Consider the following 19605-nt stretch of genomic DNA (forward strand, 5'->3'; position numbering starts at 1 on the left):
CTAAGCCACTCTTTGAAGTCTCTCTCACTTCGAAGGGAAATTTGGGTATTTAAACAGGGCCTCTGACCCCATCAACTCAGGCACTTCTGGACAAGTTACCACTGGTGAAGAAACTCTGAACCAGACCATGCAACTTACCAAGAGGAACTGCCTGGCTGCCCAAAGGACTCACCTGACTGCTTTTCTGCAAAGGACTGCTTCCCTGCTGTTGCCCTGCTGCCTACTGCCCTCTGGCTTTGCTGAGAAGTGCTCTCCAAGGGCTTGGATAGAGCTTGCCTCCTGTTCCTTGAAGTCTCAGGACCAAAAAGACTTCCTCTTGCAAAGAACTCCTTGTGCGGCGAAAATTCGACGCACAGCCTGCCAGAATTGACGCACAGCCTGCATTGCGGTGGGAAAATCACCGCACGCCGAACCGGAACGATGCAGCCCGGCTCCCTGAGAGGAGATCGACGCAGCGCCAGCATTGCGACCGGAACTTCAACGCACGGCCCACTGGATCGACGCATAGCCGAGCCAGAACAATGTAGCCCGACTTCCTGCGAGAAGAATCAACGCAGCACCTGCCGTGCGACAGAAACCAGGACCCAAAATTGGTGTCCTGCACCTAACTGGTGCTGCCTTTGGTGGGGGAAGGGGGCCACTGTGTTTGAAAATAATTTATGGGTTTAACAACATGTGAACTTCCTAAACTTCCTTGTGTGCCCAGCAAATTTCAGGCAACAACAAAAATGTCAAGGTAACTCTTATGATTAACGTTCCTGATGGTAAGAGATCGAAATGTCTAGTGGCAGTTTGACTCATCATAGTAGTACAGAGGGTTGATGTGCCTGCTGCAAAAAACGTGTACCATGCAGATCACAGATCAGAGTGTATGAACTATGCGTAGTGCTCTAAAAAGATGAAATGTATGCCAGAGGGGAGCTATGGAGAGATGAGGTGCACTGTTGGGGAGTGGTAGCCAGGGAATTTGTGGAGAAAGGGGTCATGAGGGTGGGGTGCTTTCCCGGTGAGTTGGCCTTTCATAACTGAAAATCGTGACCCGGTATCAGGTGCAAGTGTTTAGGTCACCGAAGGCATCCTATCATCAAGGTGCTGTTTACCAAACAGACCAACTTCAGCCAGTCACTTGAGCTGTTATGTGATTTGCACAGACCTTCTTTCTTCCGTGGTGAATCATTATGAAAGCAACATTTTTTATAATTTGTTTATAAATTAGAAACTTCTAACCTGTTGACACCTAAATAGAATATTCTATTATTGCCTAACCTAATGGCTCTATAGTACATCCCACTTACAGTTTCGAATTCAAAAGATCACAGACGTGTTCAAACATAAAACTTTTAATCCATACTTTAACCTTGTGGAGCAGTTCAAGGGCCGCGTACAACTGTCATTCTTGTGACTGCTATGAATAAAATCCGAGTTACCTGTTTTACAGATTCTGATAGATATGAATTCTGTTACAGCACCTAGAGTGTGCTATGAATCAAAATATGTAATCTTTCTTTGATGTAACGCTTGCTGTAGCCGTCCTGCAGCCCATGTTATCCACCTCAAAAGGATCAATGTCTGAGTTTTCCCTGAAGGGACTCAGACTTCTGACCACGAGGCTGTCCACGCACCTATAAATCTTGGCGCAGCTTTGCAGAAGAGATAGCAGGGGCAATGGGTGGTAAAGGACAAACCAGGGGTTACTTCTGACAACCTCCAAGTTGACACTCGTGAGAGACGATACTTCTAGTGACTGGTTGAACAACTGTGCGCATTGTGTGACCCTGAGCAAATCATTTCATTCACTGCTCTCCGTTCCCAAATCTCCCAAACTGTAAAGTGCTTAGGAATGGACTAAATTCTAGAAGGATGCGCTGTCTAAACGACAGTAAATGCACATACGCAATCTGCCTACATACGTCATACAGTTAATTGCACAAGTGCTATACATGTTATGTACTTAGTCCCTATGGAGACGTTTAAAACAGAAATCCTATTCAGAGGCATTTTGCATAGCATCTTCTCTGAAAGTTTCTAAAGTGCCGAGCCGATTACAGGATAACACGCAAATTCCAAATAATAATTCGATAAACACAACCTGATGTGTGCAATTAGAAACTAAGCCGCAGCACATGTCTTTCCTGGTTGATTATATAGAGTTAGGTCAGAATATTCAATTTGTGGTAGCTTTACTTTGGACTGGGGTCTAAGAAACAATGCATTATCTACTATTTTCCAAAGATTTTAATTCACCTGGGAAGAACTTTAGAAGGACCACAGGGAGGGGTTTTTCAGACGAGTTGACAGGTGAACCGAAATCATCTGCTTCACATTCTATACAAATTGAAGCATTCCATCATTTCGTTTTTCTTTTGCATATGGAATACGTATTCATCACTTCCATTGTTAGAGGCTGGAGGTGATATTTCTGGCCAACTTGTACTAATTGTTTCACGAATTAAATTAGCACATTTTAAATAGAATTAAAAAATGATGCCACCAGATGATGTCGTTCTGTACAAATCTACTGTATGCCGCAGAAGAGACTGTGTTCAAAATGTCCCCAAGAAGCTGAAGTCAGAGACTGAATGTAAATTGGCTTTTTCAGTTACTGAACTCTCTTAATAAACTTTCATACAATAATGATCTGTTTTATGTAGAGCTTGCTCCCACACTTCTGCAGTTTGTAAACTTTGTAACAACAGATGTTACTACTCCCCATTGTAAGAGACTCAGTTTAGCCTAAACCTTGGAAGGGTGATGTGGCCTTGCATGGATTCCATCGTGTACCAGGCAGATGATAAGGTGGGAGATCATCTTAAATAAGGGATTCATTTTCTGGGTGCCAGTAGCCATAAGTGGTGGGCCACACGTGGTATTTTTAGGGTATGATTGGTAGTCTCTTCACACCCAGATTCCCCAGTCTTGATTGATGTCACTGTCAGCATTACTGTTTGCAGATATACAAATTCCCCCAGATCAGGATGCCTGACAGCGGCTGGGCAGATCATCTTACAAGTCCTTCTAGACTGCGCAGACATATTGTTAGTAATCAGCAGATGTGAAACCCCACCTAACCGTTGCTTCAAGACCCAGGGACCATACATTTTAGTGCTATCATGAGTCTTCAGCCCCTGTCCAAGGCGTTTGTGATTGAGACATTGGCAGCAGCAGACAGGCAAGAGGGTGCATCACATTCTGGAGCACGTCACCCGCTATACATTGACGGTACCTAGCACACAGGGTTTGTTGTCCATCACAGTGTTTCACTGATTCAACAATCAAAGATGCGGTGTGGGGATGCAGTGTGCTCTATTAATGGTCCTCATTGGCTGCTCTTCAGCATTGAGTATTGAGTGGTGCACGCGGTTGGGTGTGGGGGTGACTTTATGCTTAGGTCCATTTGTTGCTTGGGTTGCTTGGCATGCTCATAAGAGAGGATTTCAACCCTTGTGTCGTGGTTCTTTCGGGTGGACAGTGCTCCTGAACAGCTGGGAAACCATCTATTCCAGAAAGACTGTATCCAAAAACACTAAAAAAGATTCAGACAAGCAACGTTACCCAAGCACTGAGAAACTCTAATTGCTGACAGTTCTTTAGTTTAAGAAGACGGGAAATTCCAACCCGGAAAAGGATCCCGTTGGCAAAGTACTACCACCAAACATCACCTGTTAACATCGTCATTGTTGAGTGAGGTCCCATCACCAGTGAAGACTATGAGCCGCCTTCGACACCGTCTCCCACCACACCCTGTGTGCAAGACTCCACGAAGTCAGCATTCGCAACAAAGCCCTAGAATGGATCCTCTCCTTCCTCACCCGCCAAACACAGAGAGTCAGATTTCCACCATTCAACTTGGAACACACAGAGATCAGCTGTGATCCTCCCTGGGCCCCACCCTCTTCAGCATCTACATGGCCCCGCTTGCAGCCTTCGTCAAAAGCCACTGACTCAATATAATCTCCTACACCAATGACACCCAGCTGGTTCTCTCCTTCACAGACGAACCCACAGCCACCAAGAGAAACTTCCACAAAGGGTTGAAGGCAGTCACCACCTGGATGAAGGACAGCTGCCTCAAGACACAGACAAGACTGAAGTCCTCATGCTGGGCTCCACCCACTCCACCTGGGACAACTCTGAACCCTCCCCACACCCACGGACCACGCACGAAACCTTAGCATCATCCTGGACTCCTCACTTTCAATGAACCACCAGGTCAATGCTATTTCATCCTCCTGCTTCCATACGCACTGCCTGCTTCATAAGATCTTCAAGTGGATCCCCACCAAATCCAGGAAAACAGTCACCCATGCGCTCTCAGCAGCAGCCTCGACTACTGCAACGTACTCTGTGCTGGCACCACCCAGAAACTCCTAAAGAAATCCAGAAGCACTCTGCCAGACTCATCCTGAACATCCCATGCCACAGCCACATCACCGGCCACCTGAGAGACCTTCCCAGACTACCTAGCAACAAAAGAGTTACCTTCAAGCTCCTCACGCACGCCTACAAAGCCCTCCACAATGCAAGAGCTGCATACCTCAACCACCTCCTCTCATTGTACACTCCCACCAGACATCTCCGCTCCCCCAACGGGCCCTGGCCACCATCCCACGGATCCGCAAGACCATGACTGGAGGAAGATCCTTCTCCTGCCTTGCTGTGAAGACCTGGAACTCCCTGCCTCCGCACCTCAGGCAATCACCATCACTGCTGCAATTCAGGAAGGGCCTCAAGACTTGGCTCTTCAACTAATCGGCAGATCCACCCCCCACTTAGCGCCTTGAGACCCTTACGGGTGAGTAGGCGCACTTTATAAGAATCTGATTGATTGATTGAGCCATATCATCACACACAGCCGTGAAGTAATGTGAGGTACCAGTCCAGCATGGTCGAAATGTCGACCAAGGATCATAAAGAAACTGTATGAAGAACACCAGGGCAACAGCGAAGGAGTCCTGACTCCGCAGTGGTGACTAAGTATACCAAAAGGGAGTTAGGAAATCTTATGTGATACAGGATAATGTATATAAATATGCCGCATGTAGCTGTGCTCAGTGCCACCTTCTGCCAAACCTTTTTGCACTTTCAGAGATTTTAATTTTATTGATGCCAGTTTGACGTGGTAAATCGATGCCAGTGATTCAGGTGGTAAAGGAACTCTTCATCAAGACTGTTTAATAGAAGAATAACATGTAATTCATGTAGCACTTGCTGCTTCTTAGTTTTTGACATTTTGTAGCACGATGAATAACAGAGATTCATGTTGCCCTATTCAATAGTTTACTAACCTCTGAAGAATGAATGGTTGAGTTAGCTGTGCAGGGATTCGAACTCGTGACCACCACCCAATGCGCAATGTGCAGCTTGCCAGATGCAGAAATGTTCTTCAATTGGCCCACTCCGACCTTTGCAGGAGCGCTCCCGCTTTTATGGGACTCACAAGCAATTGTGCGGGGGCGCCTGAAAATTTGTGAAGTGTGTAGATATCTAGTTGTAGTCCAACATAGTGTACTCGTGAAATTTCAACCAATCAGAATGGTGCAGATATTTGTGCATTAGCAATTTGTACTTTTTTCCATCATAGAGAAAATATTTGTACCTGTAGATTAACCTTTTCTCTTTCACAATGAAGTGGTAAAAGGTTGCTCCCGTCCCTTTCTCACTGTGGAAAGGATCTTACTCCAGCATTTCCAGTGAGAGAAGCTCCCTGCAAACTGCATGCGAATGTCCACACTGTGCAGGTTTGTGGTGTTCACCACGATGTGCAGATCCTCCCTGGACTCCTGGCCCTGATCCTGCGTTTAAAGTCCACCTGATTGGTTGGGATTATCTATTTATAAGTACAGTTTGCAGGGATTAAACACCACCGCTCGTGACTGAGCGAATCTAGAGGGTGGAAGTTAAGTGTTCAAAACGTTTGAGACTCACACCCCGAGTGTTTAACACACTGAGCTATGGTGCACCCTTGGTCCAACATGGGCATCAAGACCAGCATAGGTAGGAGAGAAGGTGGGCATAGCCACCCCAGGCACCCCTTGCCATCCCTTTACTCTGGGCAGAGGGGGTGCATTGTAATACGATCTATGGGTGAGCTGCCTCTTAGACACACCAGCGGTGATGTAACACGTGTCATGCTCACTTCCGGTGTTCCTAGTGCCATGTTTACTTTCACTGGCTTTACATTTTAATTGTAGATCCTACTTGAATATGTTTATTAGCCCAATCAAGATCCTAAGAACAGCTTTGCTTGGCAGGATCTGGAGCTTGGACCAGACTAACGAAGATTCGAACCCGGCTTGGATCATGCTTTGTGTGTCGCATTCTCAACCAGTTTAAGTTTTCTAAGTCGTTTGATGTGACTTTAGTATTGCACCGTTCTTGATGCTTGACACTAGAATAAATATAACGCTGAATGCATTTGTCTACACGCCCCATCGGTCAGGGAGGTGGATGTTCGCCTACCTGACCTCAATAGACTGCAGATGTTCGTGTAATGATTATATAGTAAGTCTTACTTCATACATTCACTTGGCTCTTGACCCCGTTCTTCAAAGGTTTTATTGTATGTGCAGCTCATATTTTTTTGTCTTTTGTAATTTTATCTTATTCTTTTTTTAGAAACTTCTAGAACTAAGCAACCTCCATTCTCTCATGTCCGTGGTGTCAGCTCTGCAGAGCGCTCCCATTTTTCGACTGACAAAGACCTGGGCGGTGAGATAATTCTTATTTTTACATTATTTTTTGTTAAGAATGTGGATAGCAGCTCTGTGATGTACTTGGTGCAGTTTCTTAGCTTTTCACTGCACGTGCCTCGGGGTGATAGTCACTGCACGTGCCTCGGGGTGATAGTCACTGCACGTGCCTCGGGGTGATAGTCACTGCACGTGCCTCGGGGTGATAGTCGGGGTGATAGTCACTGCTCGAGCCTCGGGGTGATAGTCACTGCTCGTGCTTCGGGGTGATATGCTCGTGCCTCGGGGTGATAGTCACTGCTCGAGCCTCGGGGTGATAGTCACTGCACGTGCTTCGGGGTGATAGTCACTGCTCGAGCCTCGGGGTGATAGTCACTGCACGTGCCTCGGGGTGATAGTCACTGCACGTGCCTCGGGGTGATAGTCACTGCACGTGCCTCGGGGTGATAGTCACTGCACGTGCCTCGGGGTGATAGTCGGGGTGATAGTCACTGCTCGAGCCTCGGGGTGATAGTCACTGCTCGTGCTTCGGGGTGATATGCTCGTGCCTCGGGGTGATAGTCACTGCTCGAGCCTCGGGGTGATAGTCACTGCTCGTGCCTCGGGGTGATAGTCACTGCACGTGCCTCGGGGTGATAGTCACTGCTCGTGCCTCGGGGTGATAGTCACTGCACGTGCCTCGGGGTGATAGTCACTGCTCGAGCCTCGGGGTGATAGTCACTGCACGTGCCTCGGGGTGATAGTCACTGCACGTGCCTCGGGGTGATAGTCACTGCACGTGCCTCGGGGTGATAGTCACTGCTCGAGCCTCGGGGTGATAGTCACTGCACGTGCCTCGGGGTGATAGTCACTGCACGTGCCTCGGGGTGATAGTCACTGCTCGAGCCTCGGGGTGATAGTCACTGCACGTGCCTCGGGGTGATAGTCACTGCACGTGCCTCGGGGTGATAGTCACTGCACGTGCCTCGGGGTGATAGTCACTGCTCGAGCCTCGGGGTGATAGTCACTGCACGTGCCTCGGGGTGATAGTCACTGCACGTGCCTCGGGGTGATAGTCACTGCTCGTGCCTCGGGGTGATAGTCACTGCTCGTGCCTCGGGGTGATAGTCACTGCACGTGCCTCGGGGTGATAGTCACTGCACGTGCCTCGGGGTGATAGTCACTGCTCGAGCCTCGGGGTGATAGTCGGGGTGATAGTCACTGCACGTGCCTCGGGGTGATAGTCACTGCTCGAGCCTCGGGGTGATAGTCACTGCACGTGCCTCGGGGTGATAGTCACTGCACGTGCCTCGGGGTGATAGTCACTGCTCGAGCCTCGGGGTGATAGTCACTGCACGTGCCTCGGGGTGATAGTCACTGCTCGAGCCTCGGGGTGATAGTCACTGCACGTGCCTCGGGGTGATAGTCACTGCACGTGCCTCGGGGTGATAGTCACTGCTCGAGCCTCGGGGTGATAGTCACTGCACGTGCCTCGGGGTGATAGTCACTGCTCGAGCCTCGGGGTGATAGTCACTGCTCGAGCCTCGGGGTGATAGTCACTGCTCGTGTCTCGGGGTGATAGTCACTGCACGTGCCTCGGGGTGATAGTCGGGGTGATAGTCACTGCACGTGCCTCGGGGTGATAGTCACTGCACGTGCCTCGGGGTGATAGTCGGGGTGATAGTCACTGCACGTGCCTCGGGGTGATAGTCACTGCACGTGCCTCGGGGTGATAGTCACTGCACGTGCCTCGGGGTGATATGCTCGTGCCTCGGGGTGATAGTCACTGCTCGAGCCTCGGGGTGATAGTCACTGCTCGTGCCTCGGGGTGATAGTCACTGCTCGTGCCTCGGGGTGATAGTCACTGCTCGTGCCTCGGGGTGATAGTCACTGCACGTGCCTCGGGGTGATAGTCACTGCACGTGCCTCGGGGTGATAGTCACTGCACGTGCCTCGGGGTGATAGTCACTACTCGTGCCTCGGGGTGATATGCTCGTGCCTCGGGGTGATATGCTCGTGCCTCGGGGTGATAGTCACTGCACGTGCCTCGGGGTGATAGTCACTGCTCGAGCTGCCAGGGCAGATAATGCTTTAATGCTTGAGAACAGGATTATTGGAAACATGTGTTTGTAGGATCTGTCCAGGCCTCTGAGTGCCAGAAGGATGTGTGCCTGCGGAAATATTATCCAATGGCACCTTGAAATAGTGATGTGCGAAGCCGTAACCTTTGTTAGGCAAGTTGTGCACTGTTTGCCGACACTCCTATTTTCACCTGGAGGAAAAGTGAGATGCACAAATATCACTTTTATTAGAGAATTTTATTGCAACACCTTGTTGGTGGGAGAATTCTCTTGCTACAACTGTTTCACACGTGAGTCTAATTTAAATGCAAGTTTCTCCCACTGTTTATTTTTTTTTAAACTTTATAAACTTCTTGACCTTTGCAGAAATGTTGAAGTTTTAGGAAAAAGTTACAAAGCTAAAATCTTTGCATCCTCACTGTTGATATAAAGTTCTGTTCAGCATGCTTTACAGCAATGACAGTTGGCGATACCCATGGGTTCTTGACACGGATTACCAGAGAGCTCCAAGTCTCTGGAACTAGGGTTGGTGGAAGTTGTGAGGTCATCTCAGAGCTTTGCAGAGTTTTTTCAATTTGAAAAAAATGAAATGTTTAAAAAAGATAAGGAAGAGGTTCAGAAAAACTCCTGCGAGGAGCTCTTTTTAAAGAGGTTAGATAGGTGCCCCGTGCCATCTGACCGCCAGTAGAGCCCATACCCCGACACACCCCATTCTCCACACTTTAGCGGGTGCCCCATCGAATGCACAGTTTGTGCCCCTCAGTTCCTCAGTAAGGTTACATCTGTGGGGTCTTCCCATTCACTGCACCATCACAAGGGTCCTGCACTTTAGCTCAAGATCTGTCCCGATTCTCCCACAATACCCTGCACAATGCTTCCAGTAACAGGATGTCCTACACTTCATGGTTAGGGCATTCTATGGTTGGAAAGCAACTCAGCTGTGTGGGAAGATTTAAACCTTGACCCAGTTCACAAGTGAAGATATTCTTTCGCCAACTCCTATTGGAAACACCTATTTACATCCCTTGGATATCATTTAATAAATCAGTGCATTCTGAGGCTTGAAATCTTGATTCAGCCTAATTGAACCCCTACTAGGTGTTCCTATAGGAATATATGCATTTACTTGTGTGTATTTCCGCACCACAAACATGGATGCATATGTAATAATAAATACCGCTCAAGAGGTGGAAAGTTCTTATTCCAGACTTGACTTGCATTGGAAGTTTGGGATGCCCTACATATGTTTATTTTTAGACATTCCCAAACCCCTCTTGTAAGCCTTTCCTCCCTGGAGTTGGTCGGACATTTCCTCAAGCCACGGGCTGGAGTAATTCCCCTTCCAGGAGGGGAAAGAGAATGGATCACCCTAAATATAGTAGGTGCGTTAACGTTGCAATATACTTTGCTTGGTATGCTTTTATGTGCTGTGATAAAACTCATGGTGCAAGTATTTGCCTGGCGTGCCTTGTAATTGAATTTGGCAATGATTACACACAATGACCTAATGTATATACCTGCAAGATATTGTTTCCCCTCTCTCGTAAGGTGACAAACTCCATCGGTCATTACCCGCGAGTATACTAGAAATTCTCTATTTGACATGTCAGTCACTTTCACTACTTTTGGGCTCACACCCTACACATCATATGGAGCACTTATTTCCACTACAAGTTTAGGGACAACATATAGTATCCTTGTCTGCATGAGGAGCCGACCCGATGATGAGGAACGCCACCAGGATGAGGGAGGATCTTGTGTCCTTTAAAGAAACACACACTGTATGGTCACTGGGTGCTTGCGTTGCGTCCTTGCAACTCTAACTTTCCAGGCACCACCGGGTCTGAGGCCTTTTTTTTCCTTTTCTTAATAGATTGTTTATTGACCGTCAGCGATATTGACTGTTCATCTATGGTTGGTTGCTCTTAAAAATAAAGCAAATTCATCAAATTATGGCAAAGTTATTAAGTAAATAATGAATTCCTTTTCACTTGAAACTTTTAACTCACTATAGCTGCACAGTCACTGTTACGAACTGTAAAATATTTAGTTATTCTATACCCGTTAAAAAAATATAATCTTATATTCCTTTTGTTTACCATTATTCCCCTTACACATATATCAATGTGTACTGATATTTTAAAATAAAATTCGGATATTGTTTTCTTATTAATTTGAAGTGTCTGTTTGCCGCAATTTGTTGGTAAGTTTCAGGACTCTGGTAGACCTAGAAGCCGTTTAATTCAAGGTAGTACATTTGCACATTCCATGCATGTCCTGCATCTTGTGTAGAGTTTAGCCTTTCTTTACATATTGGCAATCAAAGGCACGATTTTAAAACATTAGTGTAGTTAGCACTGTGTTCATGTATTGTATCTCGGTTTCAAGAACATTTAGCATTTTCTTTGTAAGAAGATCCTGCCATCTGCTCATTAGATAAATTTCCCTCGTGTCTTTATGCTCCATAGAATTGCATTAAAGGATCACAACACACAAGCCATTTGATTCTGCATGCATTTTAACATTGCACACACTAACTGTTTTGGTCGAGAACTCTAGTTGGTTGAAATGACAACCCTCCCTTGATTATTTGCTGTGCTGTTCACCATGTTTGTATTAAATGCATGTTAAGATGTTTGGCTTCCTGATGCGTTGTGTTTTAGTTTAATATTACAGAACATATACGTGTCCCAATAAGACATGTTTAGTTAGAGCGGCTATACTAATAAATTAACATCCACACACATTTCTACAGTGCGAAGCTCAAATATCAAAGTGGTACTACAGTAAAGGAAATTGACTGGAGAAAAATTCAGTTTAATGCCTCAGATACTCAAAGTTACACTACCTTTAGTAGGAAAGCAGCTGTCCTCACAGTTACCAGGCTTCTTCAACTAGTCCCTTTGTATTTTTTATGTATAATACTCATCTATACCACACTTCAGTTTTTTTCTAAGGACTGTAAATGCCTAATGTTGTTATTACCCAGTTCAGTGGTACTCATTTTGCCGACCTCAGAAGGATGATAAGATGAGTCTGCCTTGCTACGACTCTTACCTTTTGAATTGCACATGTTTTAGTGGCAAGCATTTCAATGACTGATTGTTGCCGATACCAGTTATCTATAAACATAGCTTTGTTTTGGCTTTGGTCACACATTTGCTGGTTGACATGAATTATTTTACTCAAGGGCGCAGGTAGTGATGGGAGATATTACGTATTAACGCTTCGTAGTGCTGCCCAATCCAGACATGTTTTAATAAGGATGTTTCCTGCGGATAAAGTTGACTTTTTTGCAAAAGGGGATAAATCAGAAAAAGCTTTTTTGTTAAATATCTGTATTCCTTTAAAAGGTCATTTTTAATGTGTTGCTTCCTTGTTATTGCAGGTGTCCTGAGAGCGCAGTGCAAACACTAGATGAATGTTCTCTCTATAAAGTTATTGATTTACAGTTCTAGGAGGCATTCTTTTTACAAGAGCCCATTGCAAACTCAGATATGTTTAGTGGCTCACAGATGGAGAGTTCTGTCAATCTAGTGCAATTTAAGGCCTTGGGCCAGATTTACAAACCAAAGGGACCCCCCCCTAGGTTTATGGGAACATCTGCCACTGACATCCTGCTTTACCCAGAGTTATTGACATTTCACTGAGTGATTGTCATAGCTCACGTCTCTGGCTGAGATCTGCATTGCAGAACATCAGCATGGGGCTGGGGGGTGGAGGGGGGGGGGGGGTGAAAGTGGAATTTCATATGTATGTTCATTTTCATGTTTTTCATCACACATGAACCAATACACAACTCAAGCCTAGGTGCCCCAGGCATGAAGTTAGAGAGGCAGCCCCCCATCCTCTCATGAAAAACCCACTTCCCTCCTACTCATTGTTACATCTATTGGAAGTGCCCCACACTTGGTAGAACATATCTGGTCATACCTACGTCTCCACTTGCAAAGATGTGCACACCACCACTTTCAGGATAATGTGTAGGATTTTGGCTTGGACAATTTGCACTGACTCACACGTGGGAAAAGTGCTACGAGTTGAAGTATCTTGGCCTGTCTCACAATTGATTTTGCTAATCTAAATTCAACAAAAGTACACAAGGGTTTTTCCCTTTATGTGTGCACATTCTTAAACCTGCTTCAACAACAGAATAATCCATGTAAGGGAGTCATGAACCCCACTCTAGCAGTTTGAGCGGTGGTGAATGACATTGTGCAATGTATATAACATAAAACCTCAGCATAACAAGGGGGGAAGGGGCAACCGGCTGGCAGACCAGCACAAAACGTGCCCAAATGCATTGTGGTAAATGCAGTACTTGATAACACTCACTTCAGTTGAAAGTCTTTAGTTTTCACAATTGTTGGTGAAGCCACTGCTGGGTATCTCTGGACACTTTTAGTTGGCTTCCATTACATTCAACTTCCAGGAAGTACATGGCTGTTGCTTGTGTGATGGAGATGCCAGTGCTATTGAGAAAGTCTGTACAATGGGGAGGAATTATATGTTTGGCTCATTGTGCCAGAAGGGAGCTCATGCTGCCAGCTTAAACTGATCACTAGTTCCATAGAACCTTCTCTGTTCTTCACAATGTATGGAAAATGTATGTCATGGCTGAGTATATGCCAAGCTTCCTTTAGTAGTTATAGAACCCTAATTTTAGACTATTCCTTTGTTATTGAGTCAGTTTTCTTTGGGCCAGACTCCGTGCAGTTTGCGGTGTTACTGATGTTGGACCCCCGGCTCGCTGCGGAGTGGCTTCTAGGGAGACATCAGAAAAGCCACCAAGGCTGAGGCAGGTTCACTCCTCCATAGCTTCCAAATCCTACTGGCAAACCCGTATTTATATTAATGGGGGAAACCAAAGCAGTCAATTACAAAATATGTGGTTTTGTGTTTAGAAATGTAGGAAAATCAAAATGATAGGTTTGTGAGACGCTTGGTTGGAACTGAGTCTGCAATCGAAGGATCTCCCTCAGGGCTTTAGTGCAGAACCTTGTTTGATCATAACTGGGTTGAAAGTTTGAATACATATGTTTGAAAAGCTTTTAGTTTAAATGTTTCGTACACAATTTGAAGTTCAAGGATACGTACTTATAATATAAAATGTATTTAGTTTGAAAATAATAAGTTGGACATTTTGTAATTATTTAAAACAATCACCCCAAAATATTTATGTCCTCAAAACATGAATCTGACTCAACCCGTAACAGTAACCTAATTTCTATCTCTCTGCTGTGAAGTGCCCAGCCTTCAGCCATTACTGGCAATTTGCCAAATTTTCATAATGCCTTTGAAGTTATGAGAAATTTTCTTCAGTGTGCAATGATTTAATCAGGAAATGTCTCACGGTATCAGTGAAATCACAGCTATGAGTCTGATTTAGAGTTTGACAGACAAGAGTTCCATCAGACACGTGACAGATATTCTGTTCACATGCACTTGTAATAAGGCGGATGGGATTGTCATGTGTGTGATGGAGAACCCATCCGCCAAACATTAAATCAGGCCCATAGTCTAATGGGTCAGTCACCTGCCAACATTTTGTGTTACATTTGAATGCAAGGTATGCAACACATTCAGTTTTCTTGTGTGATAAGAGGAATTAAAGGCAAGTACATTGTGTAATGTTATGACATTTTCATGAACTTTTGCAAAACAAATTCAGATTTTGCACACCTCTTATTCTACCGTTAACAGTAACCATAAATTATCTCACAATAATCCTCACTCCTTTCCTAAGTGTAAATCTCGCATTCTGTTCCCAATTACAACCTTTTGAATTTCCCTATGTAGTGAAGTACTGTAACCTCCTTAAAGAAACCTTCTGAATCTCCTACTCTAGCCCCAGTGTAGAGTAAACCTTGCACAACCCCATATCCTCCCCATCACCCATTGCCCCAATATATTCCTAATACAAATCCTAGAACCAGCCGTAACACCAGCTGGGGGATTATCCACTGCTCTAACCTTCCCTAAGGGCTTTCCCTTACTTTGAGGAATGTGTTTTATTATATGGTGTGGCTGGACCTCAGCATGCAAGAAACTCACAAACCCATCTTGGGTCCGGTTAGGCCTGTTTGCAAACCTTAACTCAACCCTAAGTAGCCGTTGCTTTGAGCTGCCAGGCTTTGCAAAGGAAGATGTGCAAAGCACTTACAAGTAAAAAAGCAGTTGAACAAGAAACAAACATGAAAAAAAACAAAATAAGACACCAATTTATTTAAATAGCTTTTATTTAATTTTTTGACACCAAAATGAACAAAATTCACTGTAGGGTTCTGGAAATATCAATTATTAAGCAAATAACAAATCTTTGCTTTTCAATACCTTCGGCAACTGCCGCAGTTATCAGCTATTTGGAAAGCGTTTGTAAAGTTGTTTTTTTAAGGGTCCGAGTACTGGCACCGAGGTCTGGTTAACAGGGTCAGTGCACCTTCAGAGCCGTAAAACCAGCAGTATTCATCCAAAGCTTTGGGGTGATCATGCAAAAGAGGCATTTCCTTACACTCACCCAATGTCTTGTCTTAATTCTGTCTCTAAACCTAACCTCACCCTAACCGTAACACTCACCCTTTACATTGCGCAATACGATCTAACCCTCTTCTTATAAAACATAATTTGTTACCTTTCACTTTGAACTATTGCAGACTTTGAAAAACATTTTTTTTTTAAACTTTCATACTTTTCCTGCTTAAAACATTAGTTTTTCCCATTTGTGTTTTTTTTCTTCCATTAATGTCGATCATATGACTGAAGCTATTTAATCACAACTGTATTGCAAGTGGTCTGTCCTTGTTTTGAGGGTGATGTAATTCTCTGAGCCTCACATGTTTTTGAAGTTGTGAGCATAACTTAATCAGCAGCAGCAATGGACAATGGGCAGCACACATCACTCATGAAATGATATACGGTTCGATGTTCTAAATATTTTTTGGGACATATTTGCATATGCATGGATATGTGTGACTTGCATAAATATCTAGGAGTACTTTCTGTACTTAAAAAAACAACTGTGTAAAACTCCTGCATGTTTTTTGGAATGTGTTGTGAATCAAGCCTAGTAGGCCTAACTCTGTCTACTGCCACACTTGGCTAATTCAACTGCAGCCCTTCACCTCATCAGCTCTTCCCATTGAGTGTCACACAAGCCACCCAACACTTTATGTCCATTAAATCTGTCTCCTCCCCATTTGATCCCTGCCTTCAGGGGGATTGGGCCAGTGCCTTCGTGCCAGCAGGCGGACTGTGTTACCATAAACATTCGTAGACCTAATGTGGCTGAGGAAATCCTCTCTCGGGCACAGCTAGGAGCTAGGTTTAACTTACGCTGGTCCTGTAAAGATCTTTCCATTGGGGCATTTTTATAGATGTACCGCTCCTCCTCATAGGGAGGGGGCAAATGGCAGCCAACTTCTAGGTTGCATTACATGAGTTGTCCCTTTCGTGGGAACTGGGATGGTGTTTTTGCTGGTTTAGATGCTAATGATTGACGTGAATTTGCCAAGAAGATAACCTATGTCGGCGGGGAGGGGGTTGTTTCTACACTATGTACTCAGCCTCCTATTAACTTAGTCTTTCCCCCTTTAAATGTTCCAGGTTTGCCCACCACTCCTCTGGTAGTTTATAGTTCCCCTTCCCTCCGATCGTGTTTAAATCCTGAGAATACCTTGACCTGTGCTCTGAATTTGCGCAGCACGCATCCCAGCCAGAGTGGCGATGTGGTACACACATAGGCCATTGATCTGGGTGAGGGTTTCCTGCTTAAATGTCTTAGCTGGAACATCACGGGTGTTAACCTCAAGATGCATGATTTGGACTGGGTAACCTTCATTGAGGGGTTTGACATTATTTTTCTCCAGGAGACGTGGTCTTGTGAGGATAGTCCCCTTGATGGTTACACATGTTAGTCTTTTTGCATCTGCATCTGATGCAGGGGGAGTAAAGGGAGGCCTGGGGGCTTGGTTAAAAATGGGTCTTGGGTGTAGAATTACTCCTTTACTTCTGTGGGAGGTTTTTATGCTAGCCTTTTGCATAAGGTGGGCATATAGGTATGTCCTTTATATGATTAACTTTTATAACAATGATTTTTCCTGGTCATCCTGTTTTCCTGCATTGATGTTTTGGTTGTTAAGCGTGCTGTTTCATTTGGTCCTTATAAGATAATGTTGGCAGTTGACTTCAATGCTAAATTAGGTTCCCTGTTGCTTCCTGCTTCCCCAACCCTTTGGTTTGATTTGGAGGAAAATGAGTGTGTGAGTTGTAACATCATGGACCCAAGAGGGCATATCTTATAGCCAGTCAGTCAGTCAGTCAGTCACAACAAACTTATTTCGGCAACAAGCCATAAAAAGCGAGGTGGCGCAGGGCACAACTTAAAAATGTTTATATGAATAAAACCAGAAGTCAACAAAACATATAAAATCACCATCAATAAAATAAAATAAAAATCAGGAGGGAATTACTGCTCTTTCACATTAAAATCTCAGGTTAAATTTACAAGCTCATACCGGTCTCTAATTCAAATTACACTCTTAATAAAATTTAACACAGCATGGCTCAACTCAATCGTAGTTAATTTCTGTAGAAATTCCATTGCAGGACGATATTCTCTAAACTCCCCCTGACGCATCAATGGAATCAGAAAGGTCCTTCTTGGACCTGCGTAAAGTGGACAAAATAAAATGAAGTGACAAGTGCTTTGTTTGGTGACATGATAACAATAATAAGGAGGTAGGTCCCACTGTCAAAAACATTGTAAAAGGAAAGCCACTTTCAAATTAATCAGATTATGTCTAAAATATGTAAAAAGAAGCCGGTGGTGTGCGTTCTCCAGCCATCCCAAATATGGTTCAAGGGCTTTAACATTGACAATCTGCAAATAAAAGTACACCGATTTCATGTCCAAAGCACCGCTTAAACTCTCCTCCCCACAGTGGATTGTATACCTGGATTTCACAGTTTAGCATTCATTGGAAGACGTGTGGGGGAGTTAAACGAATCAATTAAACCTAAATTCTGAAGCCTCGATTATACATACGTCAAGCACGGTATCTTATTTACATTTTCTAGAGCTAGACAATCTGACATACAAGCTCTGTCTGATGCTGCTTCTGGGTTTTCCAACACTTAATCCACAATAGGAGTGGCGAGATTTTATTTGATCGGTTATATAAATGAGGCCCACCTCCTCATGGCATATAACATTTGGAGTGTTTTTTGGGACTGCAAGCAACCTACGGGTGAAGGCATTCTCAATATGTTGGAGATTATCTGATTTTTGATAACCCTAAACCCCTGCCCTATAGATAGCTGCAGCAATACATTTAGCTTTATACAGGGCGATCATCTCTGCCAGTGGTTTGTGGCCTAATGATCTAACGAATTGAAAGATGCCCTCCACATTCCTTTCCAGTTGTTGTGCTTTTGCAAAAGTGTGTGGTTTACACACTAGGGAAGAGCTAAAAACAATACCTAAATAACTAAAAACCTTTGTACGTTTTTAAATGGTACACCCCATTCTGAAGTGCATAGATTTTGTGCATAATGGCCCACAAGTCATAGGGTATGATTTTGATTGGTTTACTTTTAGGTCCAGACCTTTGATATATTCAGTAAAAAGATCTAATAGCTTCTGCAGTGCATTTGGGGTGCGAGAAATCAGGACTGCGTCATCTGCATACAAAAGTATTGGCAGGGGATGATCCCCCACTTTTGGGACATCCACGCCTACCCAGGATAAATGATCTGTGATTCCACTAATATAAATTAAAAACAAAAAAGGTGCTAAAATACAACCCTGTCTGATGCCTCTCATTGACTTTTTTGGAGACGATAATTCCCCTTGTGGCCCACATCGGACCCATACTTTGAGATCATGGTGCAGACATCTCAATAGAATGAGCAAATTTTAATCCACCCCCATTGTCTGCATGATCTTCCATAATTGATCCCTATTAACGAGGTCAAAGGTGCTTGACAGGTCGATGAATGTCATATGAATGGCGCCTCCCTTAGCCTTTACATATTTACTGGTAATCAAACATAAGTGTAATATTTGCTCCACAGTCCCTATACCCGGCCTGAACCTGTACTGGACGGGTGTTAAAATCTTATTATCTTCCACCCATGTGTCGAGTCGGGTGAGGGTAACCCTTCCCTGGGTTTTTGCTGTTGCGTCTATTACAGATATTGGCCTATAAAAGGCCAGGCTCAATTTATCTCCCCTTTTTAAAAATTGGGGCCAAGGATGGTCGGTTTCCACAAATCAGGAATTTCTCCCACCACAGCACTTCTAAAGTCATTTGTCACAAGTGGGGCCCATAAATCTGTATTTGACGTAAACATATCAACAGGGACCCCATACCAGCCTGGGGCTTTACCGGAAGTAGATTCTCCAAGTGCAAAAAGTACCTCACTAATTTCTATGGGACAGTCCAAGGGTGCTGGGACTAGCTCTGGTTGATGGGTAACAATTGGGGGCCCCATAAGGGTAATGGCCACTTACAGTTGGTTGAAAAATACCCTTGAAGTGTGTCACCCACTGGGCCTCCGTAATTATAGCTTCCAGTTTGGGCGTGTCACACTCGGAAGAATAAGGATGATTTATAATGCCCCAAAACCTCCCATTACCCCTAAATGATGAGGCCGGGGCCAGCTCTTCCCAGGCCTTATCTCTTATAGACCTCTTCCTTTCTTCCACAGCGGACTGATAGTCACATCTAGCCTTTTTAACATCCACTTATACTCTTTCTTACTGGCTTACAATCTGGTTAGTGCTATCCCAGCTCATACCTTGGCCAACACTCCCACATTTACAGGGCAAGGGGGTGGCTCGGTAATTGACTACATCT

At 44.6% G+C, this 19605-nt stretch overlaps 1 protein-coding gene across 2 annotated transcripts in view; it reads left to right on the forward strand.

Moving 5' to 3' along the window:
* Window positions 1–19605, forward strand: part of RALGPS1 (Ral GEF with PH domain and SH3 binding motif 1) — a 1336836-nt gene that overhangs the window by 434565 nt on the left and 882666 nt on the right. For both annotated transcript variants that reach the window (XM_069241780.1, XM_069241778.1), the window contains exon 8: window positions 6616–6708. In XM_069241780.1, the coding sequence (XP_069097881.1) occupies window positions 6616–6708 (93 nt within the window). The remainder of the gene's footprint in view (window positions 1–6615; window positions 6709–19605) is intronic.

This window comes from Pleurodeles waltl, chromosome 6 (genome assembly GCF_031143425.1).
Source record: "Pleurodeles waltl isolate 20211129_DDA chromosome 6, aPleWal1.hap1.20221129, whole genome shotgun sequence".
Classification (NCBI taxonomy): Eukaryota; Metazoa; Chordata; class Amphibia; order Caudata; family Salamandridae; genus Pleurodeles; species Pleurodeles waltl.